The 27,923-nt window shown below is 46.4% G+C and overlaps 1 protein-coding gene across 1 annotated transcript; it reads left to right on the forward strand.

Annotated features, from left to right (window-relative positions):
* Positions 1-2,844: 2,844 nt before the first annotated feature.
* Positions 2,845-27,923, forward strand: LOC149429050 (TBC1 domain family member 24-like). Its single transcript, XM_089666778.1, has 6 exons — positions 2,845-3,869; positions 10,918-11,076; positions 14,006-14,069; positions 16,388-16,486; positions 20,055-20,370; positions 25,369-27,923. Exons 1-6 carry the CDS (start codon positions 2,845-2,847, stop codon positions 25,512-25,514), a joined length of 1,809 nt encoding a protein of 602 aa, XP_089522904.1. The 3' UTR covers positions 25,515-27,923.

Below are 27,923 nucleotides of genomic sequence, written 5' to 3' on the forward strand. Positions count from 1 at the left end.
GTAGTCTAAGGCAAGCCGAGGTCAGCACCAGGAGATCAGGCAGAGAGTAGTCTAAGGCAAGCCAAAGTCAGCACCAGGAGATCATGCAGAGAGTAGTCAGAGGCAAGCCGAGGTCAGCACCAGGAGATCAGGCAGAGAGTAGCCTAAGGCAAGCCGAGGTCAGCACCAGGAGATCAGGCAGAGAGTAGTCTAAGGCAAGCCGAGGTCAGCACCAGGAGATCAGGCAGAGAGTAGTCTAAGGCAAGCCGAGGTAAGCACCAGGAGATCAGGCAGAGAGTAGTCTAAGGCAAGCCGAGGTCAGCACCAGGAGATCATGCAGAGAGTAGTCTAAGGCAAGCCGAGGTCAGCACCAGGAGATCAGGCAGAGAGTAGTCTAAGGCAAGCCGAGGTCAGCACCTGGAGATCAGGCAGAAAATAGTCTAAGGCAAGCCGAGGTCAGCACCAGGAGATCAGGCAGAGAGTAGTCTAAGGCAAGCCGAGGTCAGCACCAGGAGATCAGGCAGAGAGTAGTCTAAGGCAAGCCGAGGTCAGCACCAGGAGATCAGGCAGAGAGTAGTCTAAGGCAAGCTGAGGTAAGCATCAGGAGATCAGGCAGAGAGTAGTCTAAGGCAAGCCGAGGTCAGCACCAGGAGATCAGGCAGAGAGTAGTCTAAGGCAAGCCGAGGTCAGCACCAGGAGATCAGGCAGAGAGTAGCCTAAGGCAAGCCGAGGTCAGCACCAGGAGATCAGGCAGAGAGTAGTCTAAGGCAAGCCGAGGTCAGCACCAGGAGATCAAGCAGAGAGTAGTCTAAGGCAAGCCGAGGTCAGCACCAGGAGATCAGGCAGAGAGTAGTCTAAGGCAAGCCGAGGTCAGCACCAGGAGATCAGGCAGAGAGTAGTCTAAGGCAAGCCGAGGTCAGCACCAGGAGATCAGGCAGAGAGTAGTCTAAGGCAAGCTGAGGTAAGCATCAGGAGATCAGGCAGAGAGTAGTCTAAGGCAAGCCGAGGTCAGCACCAGGAGATCAGGCAGAGAGTAGTCTAAGGCAAGCCGAGGTCAGCACCAGGAGATCAGGCAGAGAGTAGCCTAAGGCAAGCCGAGGTCAGCACCAGGAGATCAGGCAGAGAGTAGTCTAAGGCAAGCCGAGGTCAGCACCAGGAGATCAAGCAGAGAGTAGTCTAAGGCAAGCCGAGGTCAGCACCAGGAGATCAGGCAGAGAGTAGTCTAAGGCAAGCCGAGGTCAGCACCAGGAGATCAGGCAGAGAGTAGTCTAAGGCAAGCCGAGGTCAGCACCAGGAGATCAGGCAGAGAGTAGTCTAAGGCAAGCCGAGGTCAGCACCAGGAGATCAGGCAGAGAGTAGTCTAAGGCAAGCCGAGGTCAGCACCAGGAGATCAGGCAGAGAGTAGTCTAAGGCAAGCCGAGGTCAGCACCAGGAGATCAGGCAGAGAGTAGTCTAAGGCAAGCCGTGGTCAGCACCAGGAGATCAGGCAGAGAGTAGTCTAAGGCAAGCCGAGGTCAGCACCAGGAGATCAGGCAGAGAGTAGTCTAAGGCAAGCCGAGGTCAGCACCTGGAGATCAGGCAGAAAATAGTCTAAGGCAAGCCGAGGTCAGCACCAGGAGATCAGGCAGAGAGTAGTCTAAGGCAAGCCGAGGTCAGCACCAGGAGATCAGGCAGAGAGTAGTCTAAGGCAAGCTGAGGTAAGCATCAGGAGATCAGGCAGAGAGTAGTCTAAGGCAAGCCGAGGTCAGCACCAGGAGATCAGGCAGAGAGTAGTCTAAGGCAAGCCGAGGTCAGCACCAGGAGATCAGGCAGAGAGTAGTCTAAGGCAAGCCGAGGTCAGCACCAGGAGATCAGGCAGAGAGTAGTCTAAGGCAAGCCGAGGTCAGAATCCAGAATCCACATAACAGGGTCAGGAGCAAGCAGGGTCAGCAATGGAAGATCAGTCATTATAAACACGAACACAGGATCACGGATCAAAGGAAGCTGAAGAACATCCAGTGACTGGTACACAGCAGAGTCTCCTTTAAATAGGCAGCTTGGCACCAATGCGGGAAGATATGCGCCTAAGTGTCGTGCATGCTGGATATTAGCCTGCGCTTGTCTGTGCTAGTACATGTGCATGAGCATTAGCTGCACGGGAATGAGCAGCAGCTGAACAAAAAGAAGAATAACATTGGCTGCACTCGTTTCCTGAAAACGGTGATGCCGAGTAGCAGTCTTGGGGCTTTTGGATGTCTACACAAGGGAGGATTTTGCAGGTAAATAGTATGCAAAAAATATGTTAACTGCATATAATCTTATGGGAAGATCTCTGTTGAATAGTCTGGTGACAGGGTCTCTTTAAATATTATGTCATATGCAATGGCAGAATGATGTTGTTTTCTTGCTACTCTGTGCTCATATAGATCCATAACTGGAAGACCTTTCGTGGGTTAAAGCACTAACACAGATGATTGGTGTACAGCCACTCGATGTATCCTGCCTTGAAGATCCTTCCTTGCTCTTACTCTTCCTGTTATGGGTTGACAACTACTCCCCCCATCATGCTCCTATATTGTCACTGTGTCCCATGTGCCTCTGATGGGGGCAAGCAGCCATGCCAAAACATTGGGTGGGAATGGTCCACCATTGTCACCATTATGAAGCCGGTCCAGAGCTATGATGCTTAACTGGAGTGAGCACATGTAGACAGGAAGTGGATGAAAGTTTTTTTTCTGAAAGATTAAACAAGGCACTTATTTACATCACAATGCTTTAGCAAACTAAATGTCATACAGTTTGGGTTCATATCATTAAATATGGCGGAAATAAGTACTAATTTTATGTATATGAATAATGTTTCTATTTTTATCCCATTGGACAGGTATGAGTGACTTTTGCTCCCCACCAATCATTGTTACCCCAGAAGATGATGCCTGGGATATTGACACTTCTTCCTATGCTGACTGTGGGCATTTTGTGGACTGGGATCAGTTCCCCACCAAGCCTCAGAAGAAGAGTCCTTCACATCTGGAAATCCCCTTCTCTGCCAAGGAACTAAAGCGGATGGCCAGAGAAGGTACTTGGACTGGCCATCGAACCCTGAGAGCAGAGGCCTACAATAAGATCACCAAGAACATCAGCTGCCGGATATTCACACCGAATGCCAAGGTTTATCATGATGTAGCCGAGAGGCTCTTCGGTCCTGATGGCACAATTGACCATCCTTTGCCAGATTTTGTGGATGGATGTCTTCTGCCCATGTTCTGCCTTAATGCTAGAGGAGAGAAGGCTGTGAAGAAGGTACTGATCTGTATTGCTAATCAGTATCCAGACATCACCTATTCCCCTGCCTTGCCGGCAGTGGTGGCGCTCTTGATGCACTTCAGTGAAGATGAGGCAGAGTGTTTCGAGAAGACTTGCCACCTCATCTCCTGCACTGATCCACACAAGTCTTACATTGAGCAAAGCTTCTTGTCCTACGAAGCCTCAAGCATGACTTTTGGTGACTTGGCCAAGAAATATTGTCAAGCTGGTCATAAGTTAATCGTCACCCACAGTGAAAATTCAGCAGAAGTCTTTTCTGACTGGCAAACATGGATCTTTGGTGACTTACCCTTTGAGTATGCCATTAGGGTCTTTGACGTTTTTCTTCTTGAGGGCAACAAAGTTTTGTATCGAGTGGCTCTAGCTCTGCTCAAACAGTACAAACTCCAAACTGATTATGTAGGACAAGACATCAGGGCCGACATCCAGAATTTTGTGAAGAACATCTCCCAATATGTTTGTGCGGAGAAGCTGTTAGATAAAGCTTTCAGCATTCGACTTTTCACCCACAAAGAGATCTGGCTGTTGCACATGGCCAACAGGAAAGCCTTGTCCCAAAGTGGGATTACTGTAATGCAGCCAAGGTACGTGGAATATTAGCTGTCCACCAAGTATTCCATTAACAGACAAAATCATGATACGCTCATCAGAAATTCTCTGTTCCTCGAGGTTCCTCCTTTGTACTCAGTGTTTGTGTACATTGGCTTTTTCCTAACTTTGTGAAGCATTCTCAAAGGTTCTGAAAAGCATTGTTTGAATTTCTAGTTGGTAAACTCATCCCATTAGCGATCTGAGTTTTGCTAAAAGCACCATGCTTTCTGTTTCAGGTCAGACACTCATGTACACAAGATCCTTCCTGCTAGTTTTAATTAATATATATCTGAAGCCCAAACTTTTCTTCAAGTTGGGAACCGGGGTTCTTTCTGTCCCATTGGGCAGATTTCCATTCCTGTGAGAGGAAATCTCTCTAGAGTGGGTTTGTCACTAGAGATGGGCTAGATGTCGACGCTGGCTGTGAACACACAAAGGGGCTATTCGCCCGCTGCACCCCACACAGGGCGGACTGACCATTTGGAAACTCGGGCACTGCCCAAGGGCCTGGCGTCAGTAGGGGGCTCCATGAGATGCCCCTGGTACCTTTTTCATATCCTTTTTTGAGTGTGGGCATGGATACCGGGGCCCCATGATCCCCTATTGCCTGGGGGCCCCATGAGTTGTAAGTCCACCCATGGCCCCACAATGCTCTGTGCCCTGACAGTGCATTGTGATTGGCCAAAGCAATGCACCTGATCAAAGGTCAGTTGCAATGCTTTGGCCAATAACAGCATATGATGACATCACAAGGGGGCAGAAGTGACCCTGCCCGTTGTAATGTCATCACAGCATATAGGAACTGTCATCCCAGCGCAGCTGTAATTAAAAAAAAAATGTTGATGTAGGGGCTCCCCTCAAAATCCATACAAGACCCGAAGGGCTTAGTATGGAAGGGGGGGGGGGCACCACCCTTTTTGTTTTCTAAATTTTAACTGCTGGACAATGAGAGGCAATCGGATATTCCCTGGATCAACTTTCCCTATAAATTATATCCAGTTATTTTCTGTGTATCCAAGAAAGAATCCAGGACTTTCCTACAGCAATCCACTGAGCTGGCCAGAACAAACTCTTGAGGGAGTCTATTCCACATTCTCACAGCTCTCACTGTAAAGAAACCTTTCCGTGTTTGGAGATTAAATCTCTTTTCCTCCAGACATAAAGAGTGGTCCCTTGTCCTCTGTGATGACCAGTTAGAGTCAACTTACCTAAGTGGCCTATAAGGAGACTCTGGCCACTCCTGGCTGGTGCGTCAAAAACTATTATGGATTTTTCTGGCTGAGATGCTAGAAAAAAAAAATGCAATTGCAGAGAACAAATATGTTGCAAGACACCCAGCTCTTTCAGTTTATCCATTCTACTGGGTTTATTATTGCATTTTATACACAAGATAAGAAAAGGGGTGGTGTGAGATGGTATTAACCTCCCTGGCGGTATGATTCTTTCCGATTTTTTTGTGCGGAAAGCGGTAATATTTTGCATGGAAATATGTACTTTTTTATTGTAGGCTGTAATTTTTAGGAATAACTCACTGAAATCTGTCCGAACAAGAGTCTAGTAAACATTCCGGGGAGGATAAAATTTGAAACACGAAATCATAAATTATAATTTAATAAATAATCATAAAAAATAATAATATAATAATAAATTTAATTCAATAATATAATCAAACCAAAAACACTGAAATGTGAAATACAGAGGCAAATTCGCACATCACTGAGCTCAGTCGCAAAATCGTTTTCAGTGTCTGATGATGAATTTCCCCCACGAATCATTATCACTCAATTCTGCAAGTGGTTCTGATTTACTATCGCTGTTCTAAAACCGCTTTTGACGCAAAGGGATGCTTTTTCTAAGTTTCCAGGCAGAAAGAACATTCAAAATGCAGGCAGGGCGCAGGACAAAGCAGTAGGGACAAATGCATTGAAACAGCAATGACAGCAAAAATGACATTTTTTAAAAATTTCAAATTTCCCGCCGGTTCCGGCGCCCGTACGTCCCGACGTCACAGGGACCGAAACACAGAAGCCGGATGCCGGCATCGGCCGGAGGAGATGGCCGGGGACGCTGCAGGGGACACATCGCGGGAGCGAAGGACAAGGTAAGTGCTGCAGGGACCCCCAGAGCAACGCCGCATGGTAAGCCTGAGTGTAGCTCGATGTTACCGCTCTTGGTATAGAAATTTTACCCCGAGCTACACTCGGGAAAACCGCTAAGGAGGTTAAAAACCAGAAAATAGAATAATGTCACATTTCACGTTACCAGCTATCTCTTAGATCTCATGTACACTGGAGGGACGTTTAATAACAGCGTTTTTGCATTACCGTTTAGCAGCATTTTGCCGCCAATAACAGCTTTTTCCAGTGTTTTTTCCGCATTTGCGTTTTTCAGCGTTTTTTTGACCCCAAAAAATTTTTAGGGTCAAAAAAACATCCGAAAACGCCGGTTTGTGTCATTTTACTGCCTTTTGCTGCGTTGCAATGTTTCTACAGCTAAAAAACTCCTCTAGAAACCCACTAGTTCTGTTTTTTTTCCAGCCAAAAAATTTCCCTGTCCAAAAACGTTGATTCCAGTCTCTGTGTGTATGGACACATAGGATAACATGCTGGGGGGTTTACTGGCTGTAGAAAAAAACGCCAAAAACGCCAAAAGCCAAAAACAGCCGCTGTAAAAACGCCCCGTGTGCATGAGGACTAAAAGTTGCAAACCTTAAGGCCCCTTTCAGATGGGGCGGATCCATCAGTGGGATCCTCCTGCTCACTGGGTGATCTTTCCGCTGATCCCCGATGAGCAGGCAGGTGACAGGTCTGTGTCCGCTTTGCTGCTGCAGAGCGGACACAGACACAGCCTACTGATTTCAATGGGATGGACGGATGAAAACAGGACCGCCAGTCCATTTCCACCCCGATTGTCATCTGATTCGATCTGCTGGATGAATGGGGAACGGATCCCCATCTGTCTGTTTTTGGTGTGCAGGATCGGATCGGATGATGGTGAGTGTCAGTCGCTGACAGGGCCGCAGATAAGGGGGTACCACTAGTTCTCCTGTACAGGGCCCAGGCCAGCGGGGGGGTCCAGGCAGCTGGTTGAATCAGATGTGGGCAGAGAAGGTGGCTTCTCCTTTTCTCCCTCCCTCTGGCTTTCAGCTGCTGCAGAAAGAGCCATACGGGGGATCGGTTCCAATAATTGCCCCCCTTGCCACACCATCACCCTCCCTGTGCACCATATGTTTCCCCCTGCTGCCCAAGCTCCCCTGTGTGCCCCCACAGTACTTCCGGCTTCCCTCCTTTCCTTTCCACTGGCATCTGCAAGCACACAACAGAATCCTTCAGGATGGAGAGTGGGGGAAGGGCCCGTAAATATGTCACATTTACTAGCCCCAGGGGCGGACTGACCATTTGGACACTTGGGCACTGCCCGAGGGCCCGGGGTCAATAGGGGGCTCCATGAGATGCCCCTGGTACCTTTTTCATAGGCATTTTTGAATTTGGGCAAGGACACAGGGGCCCCATGATCCCCTATTGCCCGGGGGCCCCATGAGTTGTCAGTCCGCCCCTGACCAGCCCCTTCATTTCCTCAATGAACACAATGAGTGATTTGCAACAATCACTCACTGTTTTCATTTAGAACTGAAGCATAGGAAACTGTGTGTTTCTTTTGCTGGAGGGGCCCCGTCAGGTTTGCTGTATGAGGCCCTGTAGTTTCTAACAGCAGCCCTGGCCGCTGACACCCACCGGTCCATAGAAGTCTATGAATGGATTGATCAGGTCCGCCTGAAAAACGGACAGGTGGACCCCGTGTGTCCGCTCGTGTGAAAGGACCCAAAACCTTGAGAAGGGAGGGGGTGAGAGAGCATTCTAGTAGAAAGTCCAGACCAGGGGTGGACTGACCATTCGAACACTCGGGCACTGCCCGAGGGCCCAGGGTCAGTAGGGGGCCCTATGAAATGCCCCTGGTACCTTTTTTGGGTGTGCTTTGAGTGTGGGCAAGGACACGGGCCCCATGATCCCCTATTGCCCGGGGGCCCCATGAGTTGTCAGTCTGCCCCTGGTCCAGACCGTATAAAAAATGGAATGAATTTCTTCTTTGTCATCATATACAATCAGTATCTTGAATACAAGTAGGGAACCGCAGTGCGGCCATGCAGGAGGGGGGTGGGGGTGGGGGGGGGGGGGGTGCTACGTCCCATCAATAGTTACTGTGTCTCTATAAACAGTAATTATTACAGCTTTTGTAACTATGTGTGATGCGTAATGACCTGATAATAGATACTTCATGCTGATGATAAAATATTTATCACGGTCATCGCTGATGGAATGACATTGAGCCCGGGTTCACACTGACGCGGTTACGGAATTCGCAGTGTTTTGTGTGCGCATTCTGCACCGCATCAGAATCGCTCCCCGTTCATGCGTTCCACTGCGGGGGTGTATGTTAAGTTAGCAACACCCTGAAAGCGGTCCGCAAAATGCGGTGCGATTTGCAGAATCAGATCAGATAGGTGTGAATACCTGTGCGATCTGATTCTAGTGCGATCTGATTCTAGTGCGATCTGATTCTAGTGCGATCTGATTCTAGTGCGATCTGATTCTAGTGCGATCTGATTCTAGTGCGATCTGATTCTAGTGCGATCTGATTCTAGTGCGATCTGATTCTAGTACGGACACAAAAAAGGGTCCTGCACATTTTTGTTGCGGGTGCGGTGCGATTAGAGACATACAAAATGTACGACTCCGATCGCACCGCACACAAATCACATGTGATTGGCACTGGAATGCGGCACGGTTCCTGTGCGAATCACATGCGATATGCCGCACCGCATGTATGTGAACCCGGGCTAAATGTACAGTATGTAGCAGGGGTGGACTGACAACTCATGGGGCCCCCGGGCAATAGGGGATCATGGGGCCCCTGTGTCCTTGCCCAAACTCAAAAAAGCCTATGAAAAAGGTACCAGGGGCATCTCATGGGGCCCCCTACTGACCCCGGGCCCTCTGGCAGTGCCCGAGTTTCCAAATGGTCAGTCCGCCCCTGGTATGTAGTTAGGTACGCTGTTTTATGCAGATTTTATTTGAAGTTTAACAAACATATTGGGTTAACTGCTTCCCAACCGCCCCATAGCAGAACTACTGCTACAGAGAAGCAGGGCTGCGCAAAATCATGTATATATATATATGTGATTTTGTATTTCTGGGTAGGGGGGCACCCACGTGCATCTCCCTACCCCATGCTGCCACTGCCTTCTACAGGTGTTGATGACCGGGTCCCGGCCAGAGATTCTCTGCAACCCTAGTACTGCCAGGCAGAAGTGCTAACCATTTAGCCACTGTGCTGCCCATAGATTTACTGAGAGCTGATTTTGGAGTGCACTGCTCTAAGCCCCCATTCACACCTGAGTGTAGCACATTCCCACTTAAGTTTTTTCTTTTTTCACACATTAACAAGTGTCACACCTAGGGCAGCCAATTCACTTGAAGGGACTGCCCTTAGTGACAAATGCCCCAAAGTAGCTCCAGAACCTTTTTTCGTTCGCGGAGCGATGGGCCTTTTTCAGAGGGCATTTTGGTGTGCTTGTAGCTCATGCAACGCATGTCTGCTACCTTTGGGTACCATTAACAGTTATTGGCCCTGCAAGAGTGACCCGTGGTTGCAGCGCGCTTTCCGAAACGCGTGGAAAGATACACATTTTTATGTTTATTGTTGCGTGAGCGCTGCATTTATATTTGTTATTCCAAAATATTATTTTTTGTTACAATTTTTGTTCACAATAGAAAGTAGCAGCTATATATAGTTTTATCATTTTGTTATTCACTTTTTTATTGTTTTGAGCGCAGTTTATATTTAGAAAGGTGGAATTTTTTATATACTGTATACTGTATATTTTTCACCTAGAGATAAACGGTGTGTCATGCAGCCTTAAACTTGTTGGGCTCAACAGTCATGTTTAGTTTCCCCGCGCAACTGCTATACCAGGGAATTAGAGGCTGTAATGCAGGCCATAGACGGGTCGAAAATCGGGCGATTTTTCAGCCTAAAAAAAAATCGGCCGATTTTCGCACAGTTAGTGGGTTAATTCGTCAGCCATTTTTCTGAGTTTTTGCACATTTTTTTTATTGGTAAAGTTGGAAAAAAATCAGCCGATTGCCCGATTTTCCCGGCAATGATGGGCAAATCGGCCGATCGTTTTACCAATAAAAAATCTGCGCATGAGCCGTGACCTGCAAGAAGAAGAAAGAGAAGAAGAAGAAGAATAAGAATTCCAGTCCGCTATTATATTTGACATGAAAAAGTCTTGCGGTTGCAACAATGTATCCATTTGTATCTGAATAAATACATTTGTATACATTGTTGCAACCGCAAGACTTTTTCATGTCAAATATAATAGCAGAGCTCTCTGCAGTGACAGAAGTAATTAAATGCCGGCCGTAGACGGGATGAAAATCGGCCGATTTTTTTACCGTTGGTGGTAACGTCGGCCTATTGAACGACCAATTTTTGTTTTGTTTTTTTTTTAAAATGGACGGTTTTCAACCCGTCTATGGCCTGCATTAGTACATATACAGTATATTGACTGTAGAAAAAAACAGCCACTGTAAAAACATCAAGTGTGCACGAGGACAGCGGCTGTTTTTTGCTTTTGGCGTTTTTTTCTACATGCAGTAAACCCCCCCCCAGCATGTTATCCTATGTATCCATACACACACAGACTGGAATCAATGTTTTTTTGGCTGGAAAAACCCCCCAGAACTGGTGGATTTCTAGAGAAGTTTTTTAGCTGTAAAAATGCTCTAATGCTAAAAAGCGAAAATGCGTAAAAACGTGGCTAAACGCTAATGCAAAAACGCAAAGAAAAGCTGAATACCTCATGTTTTTAACGTGACTTTACACAGCTAACATTACCAGCGTTATCAAATCGTCCCGCGTGCAGGGGGGGGCTCATTTTATTCTGCGTTCCTGTACTGTATATAGATGTTACGCTGAGGTTGGCACAGTCCTGCCACCCCGATAATCATGTAATCACAATGTTGTATCTCTCGGCAGGCAGCCTGCGCATATGTCAGTGGACATCTCGAATTTCAGCTCTGAAATTGTCACAGCTCAGGAAATGAGGGTGGTTTGGTCCTGGATACCGGAACGGTTTTCCTTGTACCCCCCTGTCCTGCTCTTCTCTACGCTGGAACATGGCTACAGCTTACAGAGGTCAGTGGTCAAATATCTAAGGGCTGCATAACTTTTTCTCCAAAGCAAAAACAGCCACGGTCGCTGCCTCTGCAGCTAAAGAGCGAGGTGGTGGTGGTGGGGGGCAATAAAAGCATGACTCGACCGCAGCGTTTTACCACTCCCAACTGCTAGTGTGAAGAATCCCTTACCGCCAAAATGTAAATGTTTTGATTCCTGTACTAATTTGCCATTTTGTGTTTTCACGTAAAAAGTGATCTCTGCGTAAAAAAATAACACTTTTGCGCACAGTTTAGAAATTATTCCAAAAATGATGCAAAAGAGAAGCATGAAACTAATCTCACAAACGTAGATCAAAGACGCTGCACTCCCCCCCCCCCAAATGACACCAAATGATTGTGCAAATGTATGCTACTGGTTCAGAATGATCCAACGCCTGGTCGTAGCCTCAGAAATAGCCCCAAACTACCACAAAAAGGAAAGAGGATCCATAGCGCACTATCACCAAGCCAATAAATAAATACGTGCTCACAAGGGGAGATATTACAATTGCATATAAGAATTCGCCATGCCCCGACCCTATGCGTTTCGTCCACGTAGATGTCCTGAGGATGTAGATCCTATGGATCCTCTTTCTTTTGTGATGTTTTGGGGCTTACAAATAAAGTGCAGTGCTGCACTTTATTTGTATTTATTTTGCACCAGAGGTTTTTACGTGGTTACCTGAGTGTATCAGCTGCTATCACAGAGAGCGCTCACTATTATTATTACTGCATGTTTTGGGGCTTGTTTTGAGGATATGACTGGGCATTGGATTGGTCAAAACTGGCAGCAGTTAAAGTGTCACTAAACCCACAGCAGTACAATCAGTCTGTGTATGCAGTAAGGGATGCTTTTTATACTCACTGTGGGACCTAAGGGGTTAATCCTCTGCATTGTGTAAAAAGTCTGTTTGATCCTGTCTTCTCTGATCCTCCCCTTCTCCTACTGTCCACAATCCATCTACTGCTAGTACAGAGCCTTGGATGCAAGCTGCACATGCTCAATTTGGTCTGTATTGCTAGAGAGTATTTTCTTTTCTTCGGAGGGTGCATGTGATTAGCACAGGGCCAATCAGCACTGTCCAGACAGAGGGTCAGGGGTCCTGCAGCCTCATTGGACAGTCAGAAGAGAATGAAAACGCCTACAAGCTTTAATCAGTGCTCTGTTGGACACTGATAGAAGTCACAAGAATGCTATATACTGCTGATGAGAAAAGATATTTAGCAGTTTATATTTACTAAAATAATTGCATTTCCATGTTGTGTGTACTGTGGGAGACCAGATATAGTGAATGCGGGGTCCGGGGGGACCAGATATAGTGAATGCAGGGTCTGGGGAGACCGGATATAGTGAATGCAGGGTCCGGGGAGAGCGGATATAGTGAATGCGGGGTCCGGGGGGACCAGATATAGTGAATGCAGGGTCCGGGGAGAGCGGATATAGTGAATGTGGGGTCTGGGGAGAGCGGATATAGTGAATGCAAGGTCCGGGGAGAGCGGATTTAGTGAATGCAGGGTCCGGGGAGAGCGGATATAGTGAATGTGGGGTCTGGGGAGAGCGGATATAGTGAATGCGGGGTCCGGGGAGACCAGATATAGTGAATGCAGGGTCCGGGGGGAGCGGATATAGTGAATGCAGGGTCCGGGGAGAGCGGATATAGTGAATGCAAGGTCCGGGGAGAGCGGATATAGTGAATGCAGGGTCTGGGGAGACCGGATATAGAAAATGCGGGATCCGGAGAGAGCGGATATAGTGAATGCGGGGTCTGGGGAGAGCAGATATAGTGAATGCGGGGTCCGGGGAGAGCGGATATAGTGAATGCGGGGTCTGGGGAGAGCGGATATAGTGAATGCGGGGTCCGGGGAGAGCGGATATAGAGAATGCGGGGTCCGGGGAGAGCGGATATAGTGAATGCGGGGTCCGTGGAGAGTGAATATAGTGAATGCGGGGTCCGGGGAGAGCAGATATAGTGAATGCGGGGTCTGAGGAGAGCGGATATAGTGGATGAGGGGTCTGGGGAGAGCAGATATAGTGAATGCGGGGTCCGGGGAGAGCGGATATAGTGAATGCGGGGTCTGGGGAGAGCGGATATAGTGAATGCAGGGTCTGGGGAGAGCGGATATAGTGAATGAGGGGTCTGGGGAGAGCGGATATAGTGAATGCGGGGTCCGGGGAGAGCGGATATAGTGAATGCGGGGTCCGGGGAGAGTGGATATAGTGAATGCGGGGTCCGGGGAGAGCGGATATAGTGAATGCAGGGTCCATGGAGAGTGAATATAGTGAATGCGGGGTCCGGGGAGAACAGATATAGTGAATGAGGGGTCCGGGGAGAGCGGATATAGTGAATGAGGGGTCTGGGGAGACCGGATATAGTGAATGCGGGGTCTGATGAGAGCGGATATAGTGAATGCGGGGTCCGGGGAGAGTGGATATAGTGAATGCGGGGTCTGGGGAAAGCGGATATAGTGAATGCAGGGTCCGGGGAGAGCGGATATAGTAAATGCGGGGTCCAGGGAGACCAGATATAGTGAATGTGGGGTCCGGGGAGACCAGATATAGTGAATGTGGGGTCTGGGAAAAGCGGATATAGTGAATGCAGGGTCCGGGGAGAGCGGATATAGTGAATGCAGGGTCCGGGGAGAGCGGATATAGTGAATGCAGGGTCTGGGGAGAGCGGATATAGTGAATGCAGGATCTGGGGAGAGCGGATATAGTGAATGCGGGGTCCGGGGAGAGCGGATATAGTGAATGCGGGGATGCAATTAAAGTTCATGTGCGTGTGAAGGCTGGCATCCAAATACTTTTGGCAATATAGTGTATATCTGATACAAGCTCCACTTTTCCACTCCCATGATGCCTTGGAAACCTACCTGAACAGAAACAGTGATACTTGTATATCTAATTGCAGATTTTATTCCCGCTGTGAAGGGTGTGAACCTACCGTCTTGCTCATCAAGACAACTACAAGCAAGGTAATCAAGAGCTCCTACACATAACTAAAACATTTTTATTGATTTTTTTTCATTTAGTGGCAACAAATTATACAGACAGTAAAACAGTCATAGTACTGATATTTATCCACCGTGTCCTCTGGTCTTCTGGTCTCCTAGGTTTGGTTCTCCCCCCAGATAATGTCTACATTGTCTACATTGAGTTTGTATGATCTTGTCTTGGTTGGGTTTCTCTAGAAATCCACTACCCTACTTGCAAGGTTAACTGGCTTATGTGCAAACTGTCCCTTTTTTTTTTTTTTGGTCACGGGTACATGACTGTGATGGGGAGATTGGATAAACTTCTTCAAGGAAAGCTTCTTTCAACAGAAGATGTATTATATGCGCCTCTCTGTCCTTCTGCTCCTATGTTGCAACTTCCGTCAGTATCTTCAGCAATCGGGGACTGTTCAATACCTGTGTTTTCCACCTCATGTTCCTTCCTCCAACCCCCACATCAGTACAGGACCCAAGGTCAGAGGAAGGAACCACAGTAAGTGGTGCGGAACATAGACATCTGACAGTCCCAGAAGTGTTGAACACCAAAGGGTCTGACAGAGGCAGCAGCTCTGTAATGGTGGTAAGGTCCCAGAAAGGTGAGTATTACACCTCTATTTACTTTTTGTTTTTTAATTTAGTGCCAACAAATTCTGCAGACAGTAATTCTGCCAAAGAATTGGTGTTTATCCACCATGTTCTCTGGTTTTCTTGTCTCCTGGGTTTTGTTCCCACCACTGATGTGTATATGGAGTTTGTACGGTCTCATCTTTGTTGGGTTTCTCTCAAAATCCCATCATACGCATGATAGCCCCTTTATGGGTGGAAGTCAACCTGAAACGGTGACACCAGATAAGGACAAATAGGGATCCTGTTGGGAAATAAATCTGGGACCTTGGTGTAGAAAAGAAACGTCCAACCACTTTGTCGCTGTGCTGTGTAAGCAGGTGCAGTTAGCTAGTTTTCTGCTAGGTGCCTCTGTTGCAAAATAGTGTCTGGTTACAGAAAGCAGTGTCATCAGGTGCTAGGCCTGTTTTAGTTACAGCCAGGGCCGGACTGACCATTCAAGCACTCGGGCACTGCCCGAGGGCCCGGGGTCAGTAGGGGGCCCCATGAGATGCCCCTGGTACCTTTCATTGGCTTTTTCATATGCTTTTTTGGGTGTGGGCGAGGACACAGGGGCCCCATGATCCCCTATTGCCCGGGGGCCCCATGAGTTGTCAGTCCACCCCTGGTTAGAGCCCTCCTGTAGTGATATAATAGGTTAGTCAGAGTCCAGTTATAAGCTAGCTTGAGAGGAACCCTAGTGCAGTTGGCGCATGGGAGCCAGAGACCTCACTATCAGGCAGATGTAGCCAACAAGTCAAGGCCTTGGACACGGCTGGAGGCTGGAAGACCCCCATCCAGAAGAGTCAGCTGTAGCCATCCTGTCTCTTACGTAGGTGGGGGCTAGGGTGGGTTGCAAAAGACCTTTTAGCCAGGCCAAGAGTTCCCTGGAGTGCAGCTATCCCCCTGGAGGGTATGGGGAGGGGTGTAGCGACTGCAGAGATCCCATCTCAATGAGTACTAATGACCCCAAGTGGAGAGAGACTGTTTAAGGGAAGACAGCTTACTAAAACGTGCTGCACAAAGCTTTCACATATGACTACTGCGGACCGTCCACTAAATATAATTAAAAATATACTGTCAAGTGACCCTGGAGAGTATGTCAATATGTGATGTGATAGTTTCTGCCATCTTTCAAGTACCACCAGTAAAGTGCAGCAGCCCTATTTGTGTGTGGACATTCCCTCCTTAGGGGATCTAAAGTTTAACAGCCAGGAATATCAGGAGGAGGTCTCTGTCATGAACTGGGGGGTTACAGCCTCAGCAGGAGGTTGCTGTTCTAGCAGGAGAGGGACCCGGGGCAGGGACCTGTTCTGTTGGCACCAACATATAGCCAATCACAAGCCCCTTATATGGCTGCCCATTTTTTTCACTCATATGGACATCTAAGGACCCATTCACCCTTTATGGTAGTGTTGTGTAGTGTTCACAGATGCATGTTAAGTTAAGGAAGTCTATTCTGCCAACGCACCATAACACAGCCGAAATCAGACGTGTCCAATTTTTAGTAACGCAGTCACGGGATGTATGTTGTGGTATACAGCAGTGCGGGTGCGTTGCCCACTACTATTTATGGACAACTTGGTTTGCAGTAAATGCAGGTAACGCATGCATGTGAAGGGCCGTAAGGGAAGAATACTTCATATATTTTCTGTTTGGAGAGATCTGAAGATGGTATCTCTCTGTGTGTTTCGCAGGTGTGCGGAGCCTACCTCTCTACTGACTGGAATGAACGGAGGAAATGCTGTGGACAAGTGGCCACTTTTTTCGGTACTGGAGAATGCTTTGTGTTCACTGTAAGTTGTCCCAGATGTAGATAAAGGAGACTGAAAATATGTTTTTGTATTTAAATATATACTGTATATGTATATGTCGCAGTCAAAGTTGAAAATGAAGCCTTGAGATACCTAGAAGAAGCATATCCTGCATGATCAGCACTTCAGGTTACATCCAGTGTTGTAGGACATGGGGTGGATGAAGGAATCCCCCATGTGGAATATTGTATTCTGACAAAATTTGGACAGTTCATGCTGGACCAGATGAATTTCAATCAGTCTATAGATAGCTTAACCCGGCCTTTCTCAACCACCCTGGGGTGCCTTGAGGTTTCTTCACGGGTGCCTTGGCAAAATGTCTAAAAATTGCCCAAAACTTGTATACAAGCCAGCGGGTGGAATGAGCCCGCCTTTTAGCTACACAAAGTCACAGGTTTTCATTGTGCACCATGTCGACCTTCTAGCCGCCAGTATCCTAACAACCAATGACATCATCAGTTGATAAGGAGGATGTCATCTGCCTGCACAGCATCCTAGTTTGACTCTCCCCCGCCCCTCTCCATCAGTGCTGGGGTCACATTAGCTCAGTGATGGAAAAAAACTGAGGGAGAAGAGAAACAATGGAATACTAGTCAGTACCAGTGTGAAAAAGTGTATTTGCTTTGGAAGAATAAATCACCTCTAATGTTGGGTGTCCTACATGTGTGGATGTTGCTGTGTTATATAAAACTATTAGAATAGTTTTTCACATTTTAGAATGGGGTGCCTCAAGCCTGTCCATAATTTGTAAGGGTGCCTTGACTGAAAAAGGTTTAGAAACACTGGCTTAACCCATTGCCTCCCATGTAACACATATGTGTGGCGGCAAGAGGGTGGGCTTCAATGCCCACATGCTGCACATACAGTATGCATTGCTGGGCATCATCAGTCCAGAGCACCTGCTGCCATTTTTCTGCACCTCAGTTCCTATATTTTCATGCATAGTTGAGTCGCTTAGCCTTGTTTCCATGTCCTATGCATGAAAACATAGGAAATGGGATTTAGAAAAATGGTGGCAGGTGGTCTGGACTGAAAATCAAAATGTGAAATATTTGGCTGTAGAGGAGGCAGTTTGTTTGCGAAAGACTGGAGAGTGGTGCAATAATGAGTGTCTACAGGTAACTGTGAAGCATGGTGGAGGTTGCTTGTAAGTTTGGAGCTGCATTTCTGCAAATGGAGTTGGAGATTTGGTTAGGATCAGTGGTGTCCTCAATGCTGAGAAAAACAGGCAGGTATTTATCCATCATGCCATACCATCAGGGAGGCGTGTGATTGGCTTACTTGAAGAGCCACTGTTAGTTTTTGAGGCACAGGACCCCAATGTAGAACGATACACAAAGGTTGCAACAGCTGTTCAGAATGCCATCCAGTGCTACAGAGTCATCTATGATGAGAAAAAAAGAGCTACTACTCAGACATCACTGGATCCATTTTTCCAGAGGGTAGAGAGAATTGAATCCATCAAAAAACCTGTCAACCTCATCAACATCAGATGTGAGTGACATTTCATCTTGCCCTCTATCTCCTATTGCTGATGATCCTTCAGCTCCAACAACATCAAGTGTGAGCCAAATTCCATCTTGCCCTCCATCTCCTATTGCTGATGATCCTTCAGCTCCGTCAACATCAGATGTGAGTGACATTTCATCTTGCCCTCTATCTCCTATTGCTGATGATCCTTCAGCTCCGTCAACATCAGGTGTGAGCCAAATTCCATCTTGCCCTCCATCTCCTATTGCTGATGATCCTTCAGCTCCATCAACATCAGGTGTGGGCCAAATTCCATCTTGCCCTCCATCTCCTATTGCTGATGATCCTTCAGCTCCATCAACATCAAGTGTGAGCCAAATTCCATCTTGCCCTCCATCTCCTATTGCTGATGATCCTTCAGCTCTGTCAACATCAGGTGTAGGCCAAATTCCCACCTGCCCTCCATCTCCTATTGCTGATGATCCTTCAGCTCCATCAACATCAGGTGTGAGCCAAATTCCCACCTGCCCTCCATCTCCTATTGCTGATGATTCTTCAGCTCCATCAACATCAGGTGTGAGCCAAATTCCCACCGGCCTTCCATCTCCTATTGCTGATGATCCTTCAGCTCCATCAACATCAAGTGTGAGCCAAATTCCATCTTGCCCTCCATCTCCTATTGCTGATGATCCTTCAGCTCCATCAACATCAGGTGTGGGCCAAATTCCATCTTGCCCTCCATCTCCTATTGCTGATGATCCTTCAGCTCCATCAACATCAGGTGTGAGCCAAATTCCCACCTGCCCTCCATCTCCTATTGCTGATGATCCTTCAGCTCCACCATCTCCCACTTACCCTCCCTCCTCCAGTTAGTAACTCTCTTCCACTATATGCCAGTTGTGGTACTGTACCAGGGGCGGACTGACCATTTGGAAACTTGGGCACTGACCGAGGGCCCGGGGCCAGTAGGGGGCCATGAGATGCCCCTGGTACCTTTTTCATAGGCTTTTTTGAGTTTGGGCAAAGACGCAGGGGCCCCATGATCCCCTATTGCACGGAGGCCCCATGAGTTGTCAGTCCGCCCCTGTACTGTACTGTACTGTACCACCATTTTAAGTAAACTATAAAAGTAAAAATTGTTTATTTACAGTATTTTTGTGTGTTTATCTCTTTTTATGCTTTACATTGTATATTTGTGTCAAAGGTGTATAAGACTCACTTTGTCAGACATACCAACAAATCCGATTTACAAACGTTCTCCCGGAACGGAACTCGTTCGTAAGTCAGGGGCTTACTGTATTAACACTTCTATTTCTGAAAGCATTCTTCATTACAGCATTTTTTTCACACCTGCCTAATACTATTGCACAGTAATTAATGCATTATGGCCACTAGATGTACTTTTAATGGAATGCACTGTTTTTGTATTTTGTATTGCCTGCTTTTTATTTTTAGGTAAAAATTTGGCTTAGTGAAATTCTTTAAAGTTCTTAACTGATTTAAATGTCATTCATTGTAGGAAGTGTGGGGGAATGTAGTGTGTTTCATTAACCCCTTCACGCCGGCACCTCCCGGCCCTTTAAGGGGTTTCTGATGCCGGGAGGCAGGGCAGGGTTTAGTGTCATGTGACCGCCGTGATTGGCTGTCACGGCAGTTACATGATCAGAAAGGTTCCGATCGCAAGGAGAGATCGGGACCTTTCCGTGGGACGCCGACACATGGGGAGCGATCAGGGTGCACTCTTTTGTTTCTTTATCAATGGTATGCAAAAATGCAGCCACTCGGTGTCAAGCAGGGGCGGACTGATAACTCATGGGGCCCCCGGGCAATAGGGGATCATGGGGCCCCTGTGTCCTTGCCCAAACTCAAAAAAGCCTATGAAAAAGGTACCAGGGGCATCTCATGGGGCCCCCTATTGACCCCGGGCCCTTGGCAGTGCCCGAGTTTCCAAATGGTCAGTACGCCCCTGGTGTCAAGACCCAGCCACTGAGAGGCCGCATATTGCGTATGCTTGGCGTGAAAAGGTTAAAATGTCTTTTGAGACATATTAGATTTACAGTTTTTGTTTTCTCTTCCCCAGATCCACCCAGAAATGGAGAGGTACGAGTGGGTTGTGGTGAAGAAGCCAGAGATGGTAAAGGTAGCCCCACCTTCCCCACGCTCCAGACCTCGCTCTTACTCCCATGGTGCCCATCTCCCTCCGCCCCCTCAGCGTCCTCATTCACCTATGATGTTCTCTGCGCCCAGTAGCCCCTCACAGTCCTCCAACTTTTTGACTGTCCCCGTGGAAGGAAACCCAAGTCGATTATCTCCATTCCTGTCTGTACGTCACTTCCAGCTGCCTTCCAAAACAGCCTCCATGTTTATGTCTGGCAACAGCCAAGGTTTTATTATAGGTAAGGTTGGTGGAAACCATTATAGAGGGCAAAAACACATACCAGGCAAAAGAGGACTAGGAGAACCATTTTGGATAGATGTGTTTCCTGCAGTATGACCTGTAGTGGTGTTAAAGGGCTGGACCTCAAAAAAAGCAGTATTTTAGTGTATGGCAGATGCTGGAGAGTTAGGCTACTTGGTGGCTTCTTCTTTCTTTTGGGGATTCCAGAGGTGGGATTTCTGCTGTGACTCCCCAGATCTTCACATTTGAGACAGCAACTCCATCTATCTGTTGGATTATATCCAGAGAGTGCAAAGAGTAGACATGGACCCTAAGGTGGGAAGACCAAGATAAATAGGAACACATGGAACAGCTTTCACTCTCCCAGATCGTCACATTTGAGGAAGCAACACCACCTATCTGTTGGGTTATATCCAGAGAATGCAAATGGTAGACATGGGCCCTAAGGTGGGAAGACCAAGATAAATAGGAACACATGGAACAGCTTTCACTCTCCCAGATCGTCACATTTGAGGAAGCAACACCACCTATCTGTTGGGTTATATCCAGAGAATGCAAATAGTAGACATGGGCCCTAAGGTGGGAAAACCAAGATAAGTAGGAACATATGGAACAGCTTTCACTCTCCCAGACCTTCACATTTGAGGCAGCAACACCATCTATCTGTTGGGTTATATCCAGGGAATGAAAAAAGTAGACATGGGCCCTAAGGTGGGAAGACCAAGATAAGTAGGAACACATGGTACAGCTTTCACTCTCCCAGATCTTCACATTTGAAGCAGCAATGCCATCTATCTGTTGGATTATAGCCCGAGAATGCAAGTGGTAGACATAGGCCCTAAGGTGGGAAGACCAAGATAAGTAGGAACACATGGTACAGCTTTCACTCTCCCAGATCTTCACATTTGAAGCAGCGATGCCATCTATCTGTTAGATTATATCCTGAGAATGCAAAAATTAGACATGGACCCTAAGGTGGGAAGACCAAGATGGGCAGGAACAGATGATACAGCAAGATGGGGGGCACACATTGTGTGTGTAGATAGAGAGAGAGAGAGGCAAAAACACATGGCAAATCAAGGTGGGTGGGAGCATGTGGCACAGCAGTGTGGGTGGGAACATCTGCATACCACGGAGGACATGAAAACAAGTCAAACCGATGTTGATGGGAACATGTGGCAAACCAAGGTGGTCAGGAACAAATGGTACACCAAGGTGGACCTAAATAATGTCAAGGGAGATCTTGCCATTGCAGGCCTCCAAAGACATAACAAACCAGCAAGAAACTAAACCTCCTAGACTCTACCTTCAACTGACATATCATCTTTTTGGGCCGACCCTTTTACAGAGCTCATAACATTGTTGCTGAAAGTGAACATATGCATGCCAGTGGGACCATACTGTATTAACTTACATTCTGCGGCTCACTATATGCAATATTTTGTGCTTCTCGATTTATTGTTCTTTTTTTCCCCTGCGATACTGCTACTCTCGACCTGCCTCCCATGCAACTTGTGCTTTTCTGTTTGTGACTGAAGTTCATCACATTGCATTGAGGCATGGGGAAGGTGGCAGAGCTTGACTTTTCAGGTAGCAGCCACTACTTCCCAGGGCTACTCAAGAGGATGACTATAGACAGACTCCTTTGAAGGCATCAGGGCATCTATTCTAAACCCAGAGCTTGACTTTTCAGGTAGCAGCCACTACTTCCCAGGGCTACTCAAGAGGATGACTATAGACAGACTCCTTTGAAGGCATCAGGGCATCTATTCTAAACCCAGAGCTTGACTTTTCAGGTAGCAGCCACTACTTCCCAGGGCTACTCAAGAGGATGACTATAGACAGACTCCTTTGAAGGCATCAGGGCATCTATTCTAAACCCAGAGCTTGACTTTTCAGGTAGCAGCCACTACTTCCCAGGGCTACTTAAGAGGATGACTATAGACAGACTCCTTTGAAGGCATCAGGGCATCTATTCTAAACCCATGGACATTTTTATGGAGCTAGTCTTGCTTTGCTGCTATGTTGGCCTCAACTTCTCTGGGAAGGCTTTCCACAAGTTTGTGAAGTGTGTCTGTGGGAACTTATGATCATTCAGCCAAAAGAGCATTTGTGAGGTCAGGTACTGATGTTAGAACGAGAAGACCTAATTCAAAATCAGCGTTCCAAATAATCCGAGAGATGTTCAAAAGGCTTAAGGTCACGACTCAAGCCTAGAGAGGTCTGCCCTCCATTTTCTTCACACCACACTGGTCAACCCATGTCTTAATGGAGCTGGCTTTGTACACAGTGGCACAGTCATGCTGAAGCTGGCCTTTCCATAACTGTTGCTTCAAGGTTGGAAGTGAGAGCTGTCTGAAATAGTCTCTCAACTAGAGTTGCTTCAAGGGTTGGTAGGGGTTTCGTGAGCAATTTCTGATTCTCAGATAAACAACCACTACCACCAATTTTTTTTTAAAGCTATCAGTAAAGAGTATTTTTCTACTGACCTTCACACACTGATCAACTATGTAGGGAAGCATTTATTGACCACCATGATAAGATGACACTGACCACCAGTACAATGGGGCATTTCATTGACCACCAATGTAAGTGATAGACATGTGTGATTCGTTTCGTTATGGAATTGAAATTTGGCCAAAATTTTCACTACTTGGAGATTCAGATATAACCAAATCTCCGAATCTCAATAGTAACGAACTTCAACGAATGCAAAATTAATTACAATGGAACAATAAATTAATTCATATCCATTTGTTTTATTTGGATGACATGATGCGATAGTTTAGGCCTTTTGTTAATGTTTGAAGCATCCAAAATAACATAATGACCTAACGAATGATTCAAATTGATTTGGCTCCATTTAATTTTTATTTTGCATTAACATAATTCATTATTATAAAAAAAATGCAGCACATATGAAATAGACACATATTGCAATAAGCACAGTAAGGTATAAAAGTGAAATAAAATGATTCATATTTATTGTGTTTGCGTTGGATGGAGGTGAATCCATTAGAATCTCCAAATCATACCATAACAAATGAATCCACAATTAATTTTATTCCACTTGCTACTCCAGTCAATATCATTCAATCATCTCATTCCATTGGTTTTGTGGGCTGGACTCGCACGGATGACTCGGAGTGTATAAGTAATCTCCCAAATTAACAAATTAAAACTAATAAAGCCAATCTTCCAAAATAACTTCTGAAAGTATGAATCAATTCGGAACAACGAACGTACAAAATGAATCCGAATATACAAAACAAATACCAAAAACAAGTCATTCTAGCATAACAAATACGATGAAATAAAATTATTTACTTAAAGTATGATTAAAGGCAAACCTTTTTTTTTTTTAGAGTTGGATAGAGTGGAGAGGGATTAGAACCCGTCAGATTTTTATTGCTGTCTGTGCCCCGATTCATCCTATTTGTCCTGTTTACCATTATCATCGAAAGTGAAAAAAAATCCCACATTTTGGGTTGTCCCCAGAAAAATAATAGAGGAGAAATCTTCCAATGGGGAACCTGGGAGTCCCCAAAGAATACCCTTAAGTTGCAGGGATTTCATCTCACTTCCTGTTTGGCTATGAAACAGGAAGTGAATGGAAATCTTTCCAATGGGACACAGATGGAAAAAAAAAAACAAATCTGGCGGGTTATAACCTTTCCTTGCGCTATCCAAACCGGAAAAACATTTTTTGTCTACAGTATAGTTCTACTTTAACGTATTGCTCCAAAACAAAACAAATGTTTTCGTCATGCAAACCTCTAGTGAGTGAACATTTCGTTACTTACCACCAATGTGAGAGAACACTTACATTTTCACTGCGTTTTTTTTGTCATATAGAACGGCTTTGGGTTTAAAATGTGCTAAGCACCCAAAAATTTTTTTTTTTATCCTTATATCTCAACGTATCGTTCAACCAAAGTGTACTGAGCTGTAGATATTACCAGGTGTTATTCAAGACCTGAAAGTCAAAGGCTCCTCTATGTTAAAGTTGAGAAGAACTGATCTAAAATTTCTTTGACGGTTGAGAAGGACTTCTGTAAAATGTCTTAGTATGCTGTGGCACTGACACAACCATTAATTGGAAACACCTGAGACATGGCTACATCCATTTGGCCATACAGTTGTAGATGTGATGGCCACGTGCCACATACCCTTGGCCGTATAGTGCAAATTCTGTTGTCTTTTGAATATTTGTTTTCCAATTGACCAATCATTCTCCTTGTTTGTGCCATTCCTGGTGGTGGTGGGGGGGTCAAGCCTTGAACATTGTAATTTAGGTGTGATGGCCACGTGCCTACATACCTTTGGCCATATAGTGTAAATCCTGTTGTCTTTCGAATATTTTTTTTCCAATTGACCAATCCTTCTCCTTGTTTGCTCCATTCCAGGTGGTGATGGGGGGGGTCAGGCTTTGAACACTGTAATGTAGGTGTGATGACCACGTGCCCACATACCCTGAGCCATATAGTGTACATTCTGTTGTCTTTGGAATATTTTTTTTCCAGCTGACCATTCTCCTTGTTTGCTCCATTCCAGGTGGTGGTGGGGGGTCAGGCCTTGAACATTGTAATGTAGCTGTGATGGCCACGTGCCCACATACTCTTGGCCGTATAGTGTAAATTATGTTGCCTTTCGAATATTTTTTTTCCAACTGACCAATCATTCTCCTTGTTTCCTCCATTCCACGTGGTGGTGGAGGGTCAGGCATTGAACACTGTAATATAGGTGTGATGACCACGTGCCCACATACCCTGAGCCATATAGTGTACATTCTGTTGTCTTTAGAATATTTTTTTCCAGCTGACCATTCTCCTTGTTTGCTCCATTCCAGGTGATGGTGGGGGGTCAGGTCTTGAACATTGTAATGTAGGTGTGATGGCCACGTGCCCACATACCTTTGGCTGTATAGTGTAAATTCTGTTGTCTTTCGAATATTTTTTTTCCAGCTGACCAATCATTCTTGTTTGCTCCATTCCAGGTGGTGGTGGGGGTCAGGCCTTGAACATTGACGCAGATCTGAACATCGGGCGGACGGAGCACTGTGAGACCTTTGACAACCCGCCACTTTGTGAGGAGAACTTTCACATCCAGCACCTGGAGGTCTGGGGCTGCCAAAATTCCTAAATGCCCAGATGAGCCACAGGAAAAGACAATTGTTTAAATTAAAGATGGGCGACTGGAGCTGGCACCACGCTCTTATCCATACAAAATGACTACACATTTTCCTGCGTCTCTGCTGTCCATCCAAATTTTTTACTTAGACTTTGAAGACACAGTAGATTGAAAGACCAAGAACAAGCAACTGTGTCAAATAAAGACGTGATATTAAAACTGAAAAAAACCTTTGCCATGAGCAGATAAGGCAGCCATATTAATTTCGGGAGCAGAATTCTGAAATATGGACTGTTTGTGCTGCAAAAGCCCCTTTACACAACTACTGTATATAAAAAAAAGTTTTTATGTACACATTTTAGTTTTTCTATGTATTTTGTGCATTTCAAACTTGTTTTTCAAACTAGCCTTAGTGGATACGGACAGTACTGCAATTGCACCACAAAATGGCCTCTAGCACCTAGTCCAGGGGTCTGCAAACTTTCTAAACAAAGGACTAATTTATTGTTCATCAGACTTTAGGGGGCCGGACTTTGGCCAGCAGCAGTGGACATTTTCCTGGCATCAGTGGGTGTAAACATTGCCACATTTGGTATTAGGGGGAGGAATACTGCCCCATTGATGGTATCATTGGAAGGAATACTGCCCCATTGATGGTATCATTGGAAGGAATAGTGCCCCATTGTTGGTATCATTGGAAGGAATAGTGCCCCATTGATGGTATCATTGGAAGGAATAGTGCCCCATTGATGGTATCATTGGAAGGAATAGTGCCCCATTGTTGGTGGGAGAAATGGTGTTCCAACATTGGTGTCAGTTGGCATAATAGTGTCTCAGTGAAAGGAATAGCGCCCCAAGGGCTGGATAAAGGCAGGCAAAGGGCCACATCTGGTCCCAGTGTCACAGTTTGGAAGGAATTGGAATTTAAAATGGTCCGGAGCTTCATTTAAAATGTCCCTCCCAGGGCATCATTTCATCTTTAAATCCCACAGTGGAAGGAATAGTGCCCCATTATTGGTGTCCCTGGGAGAAATGGTGTACCAACATTGGTGTCAGTTGGCAAAATAGTGTCTCAGTGAAAGGAATAGTGCCCCAAGGGCTGGATTATTATTATTATTATAATACAGTATTTATAAAGCGCCAATAGTTCGCTCAGCGCTGTACATTACAAAGGGGGACAGAACATGTGACAGAACAATACCAATACAAATCAAAACATGAGGGGATCGAGGACCCTGCTCTTTCGAGCTTACAATCTAGGAGGGAGGGGATGGTGGCACAGGAGGAGATAGCTGTGGGGGATGGAGTGGTAGGAAGAGTGGAGGAGGTCGGCAAGTTAGCAGGGGGTGGGGTAGGCTTCCCTGAAGAGATGGGTTTTCAGGGTGCACCTAAAGGAGAGGAGAGTAGGTGATAATCTGATGGGTTGGGACAGGGAGTTCCAGAGGATGGGTGACACCCTGGAGAAGTCCTGGAGGCGGGCATGGGAGGAGGAGACCAGGGAACTAGAGAGAAGGAGGTCTTGTGAGGAGCGGAGTGTGCGTGTTGGGTGGTACTTGGATATTAGGTCGGTGATGTAGTTCGGGGCAGTATGGTGGATGGCTTTGTACGTCAGCGTTAGGATTTTGAATTTGATCCGTTGCGCAATCGGAAGCCAGTGGAGGGATTGGCAGAGGGGGGTGGCGGAGATGGAGCGGTTGGAAAGGTGAATGAGTCTGGCAGCCGTATTCAGGATGGACTGAAGCGGGGATAGCCAGTGGCGAGGCAGGCCAGTGAGGAGGGAGTTGCAGTAGTCGAGTCGTGATATGATGAGGGAGTGGATGAGCTGTTTAGTGGTTTCTGGGGTTAGGAACGTGCGGATTTTGGCGATGTTGCGGAGGTGGAGTCTGCATGAGTTTGTTAAAGATTGGATTGGGGCTGGAAGGATAGGTTGGAGTCCAGAATGACACCAAGTACTCTGGCCTGCGGGGTGGGTTTGATGGTGGCGTTGTTGGATGTGACAGAGAAGTCAATGGGGGGTGGTGTCGATACACACAGGCAAAGGGCCGCATATGGCCCCAGGGCCACAGTTTGGGGACCACTGACCTAGACGAAGGTCTACTCAGCTAATGGGACATGAGCATAATAAAGCAATAAAGTACTTTGAGAAAAGTTCAGAGCACTTTAACACGTTAAATAACTTCTGCTTACTGTCCATGGGTTGTGCAGTTTGAACTGTTTTGCTAAGACGGAACTGCGGCTAAATTTACTTTGGATAACGTAGGGAAGGGTCGATTTTTTTGCAGGCTGTGTCCCTGTTGTAGGGCAGGTATCCCTATTAAAAGACTCTTCCTATCCTGGTGACAACTAGTTTATTCTGTTTTTATTTTGCCTTTCCGTGGCCCCCCCTCCCCACTAACTTGCTAATAAAATTTTTGAATAAAA

Source organism: Staurois parvus, unplaced genomic scaffold, assembly GCF_062004578.1.
Source record: "Staurois parvus isolate SC_StPar_1 unplaced genomic scaffold, SC_StPar_1.0 ptg002841l, whole genome shotgun sequence".
Lineage (NCBI taxonomy): Eukaryota > Metazoa > Chordata > Amphibia > Anura > Ranidae > Staurois > Staurois parvus.